The 5,034-nt window shown below is 49.2% G+C and overlaps 1 protein-coding gene across 1 annotated transcript in view; it reads left to right on the forward strand.

The window, feature by feature from the left end:
* The first annotated feature begins 485 nt into the window (after positions 1 to 485).
* The window catches only part of CIB2 (calcium and integrin binding family member 2), a 108,095-nt gene continuing 103,546 nt past the window's right edge, over positions 486 to 5,034 (forward strand). The window contains exon 1 of the mRNA XM_019533383.1: positions 486 to 894. Coding sequence (XP_019388928.1) covers positions 844 to 894 — 51 coding nt within the window. The 5' untranslated portion in view covers positions 486 to 843. The remainder of the gene's footprint in view (positions 895 to 5,034) is intronic.

Consider the following 5,034-nt stretch of genomic DNA (forward strand, 5'->3'; position numbering starts at 1 on the left):
CCTCAGCACCGCCCGTCCCACATGCAGCGGAGAGAGCAGAGCGCCGCAGGCCGAGGCAGTCCGCGCCGCTGCTCACGTGTCCGTAGCTCCCCGGGCCGCCCCGCCGCGGCCGCCGCACCTGCCCGCAGCCTGCGGCTCTTGTGCGAGCCGCGGGGGGTTCGGCACAGGCAGCGACTCGCTCCCGTCGCGGGGGTGGACGCTGCCGCCCGGCTGCTCCCGTCCTGGCCGAGCCGCAGCTGTGGAGGAGCCAGGCCGGGAAGACGCCCCAGGCTCAGCCGGCTGCCAGTCGCCCCGCGCCCGCCCTGCGGCTGGGGCAGCACCGCTGTCCGCGCAGCCGGGGCCGCCCGGGGGCTCCGCGGAGCACACGCGGGTGCTGAGCGCCACCTGGTGGCGCAGGGCTCCTGCAGCTCCGCGGAGGCAGAGGGAGTGCCCTGGAGCGCCAGAGCCGGGGACACCGGGAGAGGAGGGGAGGGGAGGGGAGAGGAGAGCCGCTCCGCTGCCTGCCTGCCTGCCTGCGCGGGGTACTGCTGGCTGCTTTCGGGCCGCGCAAGCTGAGCTGCGCCTAGGGAACAGCCAGGGGAAGGGGCGAGATGGCAGCACCGTCCTTGGGTGACGGCGGCCCCTGATTTGAACTCTCTTCCCGCTCCGCTGGTTTCCCGGACGCTGCTTCCTGGCTCCTTGCTCCGCGGACAGGTGCGGCCAAAGGCAGTTCAGTTCAATGCGGGTTTGGGGATTTCTTCGGCGCGATCTTGGAGTGTACATGGTCTAAATGCCTGCAGCACAGAGGACTCCTACAGCTTCCAATGGGATGCATTTGCATAGAGGGAGAATTCCTCATTTAAGATGGGTAATAAGCAAACGATATTTACTGATGAACAGCTAGATGCCTACCAGGTAAGAGCTCTTAGTCTGCACTGTGGGAAGGGGATGATCTGAATGTGTTTTGTTTTGGGATGTATCATCCAAACCTGGGTTGTGCAGGACTGTTCATGCTTTACTGATCCCTTCGCTACAATTCTTTATATTTGCTTACCATGAGTGTTAACAGCATAACATCCAGCCCTATCCCCTTTCCTGCGTTCCTTCCTGTAATTATCAGGGAAGGAAATCAGTCCCAGACCCCAGTCCAGTTAACAGATCAGAGTTTGTGTACAGAGTGGTAAAAGTGAGTTTTTAGGGTGGCTCTTCCATTGAACAGATTTTAAAGATGACTGTGTTATTTGTACACATCTGCCCATCCTGCCCCAGTCCCTTCAGTGAGAAGGAGCTGAAGAGACATGACCAGTTTCATCTCTCATAAGGAGTAAATGCACTTATTGCTCTTAAGAACTAGAGAGAAGAATTCAGGTTTAATTGCTTAGGCATGGTTGTCCCAAATTTGTTCACACTTCTGGCTGCCACACTTGCTGACAAAGTGAGAGCTGCATTTTAGATGCAGGACTCCAGAAGGAATATAGCCTTTTTGGTATCTTTTTGAAGACATTACCTCAGTTGCATTTTTCTTGGTTCATCCTATTAGTCTTTTCCACTTCCATTCACAGTGCTTCAGCACATTGCAGATATTGCATTGTCTGAAATTAAAAATAGGGGGCTGTCTACCAGCAGACATCTTCAAAATTAAAGGGGGCAAGATGTGAAGTAAGAGAAAGCAGATGAAAGGGGAAGTTGAACGTCCATTCCAAGGTGCAGAGAAGGCTGGCTGTGTTGTTCTGTTTTTGTCTGCAAAGCATTAAACAACATGGAGTTAGCAGTGCAATAAACTGAATGTTGAAATATTACTTATCTCCTAATGACCAAAGGCCTGATCCAAAATATACTGATGTCAATAGTCTTTCCATTTACCGTAGCAGGTTTTGGGTCAGGCCCTTAAAACAGAACCTTTGATTTTAGAAACTACAGTCCTTTGGAGTTGTTATTAACTCTTGGGGTGGTCATTTAATAAAAATTCAGGGACGTTCTCAGATTCATGATTGTTTTAAAATATTTGGGTAAGTTGCTGGCATTTCCCTTAAATGCTTTATCATTCAGTTTTCATCTTAAAGCAGCTCTTCCTTGATAAAAATAGGATACCCAGGTGATGCTTATAATGATTAATGCACTAATATACTGATCAGATAACCTGGCATAACTTCTTCATTTCACATCAGAGGCATATTGTCATGTGCATGTAATGATCACAGAAAGCACAGGGGTAAAGCTCATTTAATTTCACTTTATTGCTGATCTCACCCTTACCAGACATCAGTCATTGCAGCAGGTTCTGTAGTCTGAGAGAATAACTATGTTAATAACCCTGCCAAATATGCTGAGAAGAGGGAAATCAGGGATCTGTAAAGCATAAATTGTCTGTATACCTACTACCTACTACCAATAAAAGTGAACACAGAGCAGAAATTCAACTGCAGTAAAACAAAACAAAAACTAAATGCAATTAACACTAACATCTTGGCATAGGCTGGCAAATGTGAGGGCTGAAAAGTCATCATTCAGTATACATCATCTAGAATTTGTCATCTTCTAATGGACTTTGGAGCCCTATGTTTCATAAGCTCATGTAATTGGCCTCAGAGTCTTGCAGTAGCTAGGCCCAGTGGGCCCAATCAGTCTATGGGATTTCTCTGATGCATGAGGTTATAAAATCAATTAGTGTGCCTGGATTTTTAAAAGGGCTGGATAATTTTATAGTTGATAATAGTATTTGCTGCTGTTGATGCATGTTGAGATAAGGACAATCAGACTGCATGCTTCAGGAAGGCAGCTAATCTCCACAGGGGTTGGAAAGAAATGTTGACCCCCTACATATGCACAAATAGGTAGATATGGTCTCTGGTTTGTGGATTATTTGCCTGTTTCTGAAGCAACCATTCTTGCACGCTGCTGGCAGCCTCAGTGAAGAAGCAGCCACTGAGTAAAAGGAGTCCAAATCCTGCTTTTCTCACATAAGCAGTTTTTTTGAGGACAGCAGGGCTATTTGCACAAGTAAAGCAAATACATGAATTTTAGTATAATGGTAAGTCTTTCAGCCTTACCTTTCATTTTTCAGCTTCTGTGAATCAATGTTACATTCCCTGCCATCACTCTGTGGGCCAGGTTTTGCCCTGGTTAACAGTGATGTAAATCCAGAATGACTGCACTGAAGCTAGAGACACCACTCTGATGGACTTCTGGCTGCAGTAACTAGATGCTGTGCTGTGTGGTTTGGGGAAGTAGAAAACTGGCTGGAGACACACCCTCCTGCTTCCTTTTTTGTTGCTGAATTCCTTCAAAGAGGAGAAGGAAACATAGAATCAGAGAAGTCGGGTTGGAAGGGACCTTGTAGATCTTCAAGTCTGACCCCCTGCCTGGGCGGGAGAAAAACTGGGCTCAAATGACTCCAGCCAGGTAGGCATCAAGCCTCCTCTTAAAGACCCCCAGGGTAGGAGCCAGCACGACTTCCCTTGGAAGCTGGTTCCAGATCCTAGCCGCCCTGTGAAATAGTTCTTATGGATGTCTAATCTAAACCTACTCTCCAACAACCTGTGGCTGTTATTCCTTGTTATGCCAGTGGGCGCTAGGGGAAATAAGGTCTCTCCCAAACCCTTCTGGTCCCCCCTGGTGATAGACAGTTACCAGGTCCCACCTCAGCCTTCTCTTGTGAAGGCTGAATAGGTTGAGTCCTGCAGTCTCTCATTGTAGGGTCTGCCCTGCTGTCCCCAGATCATGCGAGTGGCCCTCCTCTGGACCCTCTCAATGTTGTCCACATCCCTCCTGAAGTGCGGCACACAGAACTGGACGCAGTACTCCAGCTGTGGCCTGACCAGTGTTGCATAGAAGGGGAGGATCACCTCCTTGTCCCTACTTGAGACGCACCTGTGGATGCACGACAAGGTCTGGTTAACCCTGCCAACCATGACCTCACATTGTCAGCCCACGTTCATCTTGGAGTCAGTAATAACTCCAAGATCCCTTTCTGCCTCTGTGCTCTCAAGAAGGGAGTTTCCCATCTTATAAGTGTGCTGCTGGTTACATTGCCCAAGTGCGGCACCCTGCACTTGTCAGTATTGAAACGCATCCTGTTTTTGTTAGCCAACCCCTGTAACCTATCCAGGTCTTGCTGCAGTCTTTCCCTTCCTACTAGCGTGCTCACCTCACCCCAAAGTTTGCTATCATCAGCAAATTTGAACAGGTTGCTTTTCACCCCGTCGTCCAAATCACTGATAAAGAAATTGAGCAGCGCGGGCCCAGGGACTGAGCCCTGGGGGACTCCACTGCCCACTTCTCCCTAGGTGGAATATGACACACCCACCACCACCCTCTGAGTACAACCCTTACTGAGTTGGGGGTCTTCAGTATTCATAGCAGAAGCAAGGTTTGAACTCACAGCTCCAGAGCAAGTAAGAGCATAACAAAGCTTCATGAGCACTTTGCCACCACACTTCACAATACTATAGCTGGCTCCATAGCTTCCTAAAAGATCTACATTCCATTTTTTGGAAACAGCAGGTGGGATTTCAAAGTGGCATAAGAAAACTGATCTCCCAAATCCACTGAACCCAGGGCCTCTAGATCTATGGAAGTTTCCTACCACAGCAGGAGTCAGCCTTTTTCACAGACATCCACAAATTAGCTTGGCATCCTCCCTAAGTGCCTCAAGCCCCCTTCCCCTGCCTCACCTGCTGCTGTTTTCTGCTTCAAGCCCTTTGCTCCCTGCCCAATCTGCTGCTCTGCTGGCTACTTCTTGTTGTAGACACTGCTGCTTGTTCCCTTACCAGCCTGCTGCATGCCACGCAAAGGCTGCCTGTGCTACTTGTGGCATGTGTGGTGCAGGTTGGCCACCCCTGCTGTACCATTAAATCTAAACTACCAGCTTCTTAGTAACATATAGTGAATATAGATTAGAACAGGAGTAGGCAATGGTGTTTGGCCATAGTGCTGAAAAACATCATAATGCCTACCTTGGAAGGTGCCAGAGTGCTACCATGCCAGAAAAACAAAATGAGGGCAAAGGGTACATGGGAGGATGCCCTGCTTGTGCCCCTGCCCCCCAGCCCTGCT

Source organism: Crocodylus porosus, unplaced genomic scaffold (genome assembly GCF_001723895.1).
Source record: "Crocodylus porosus isolate Cpor-Errol unplaced genomic scaffold, CroPor_comp1, whole genome shotgun sequence".
In the NCBI taxonomy this organism is placed as follows: Eukaryota; Metazoa; Chordata; order Crocodylia; family Crocodylidae; genus Crocodylus; species Crocodylus porosus.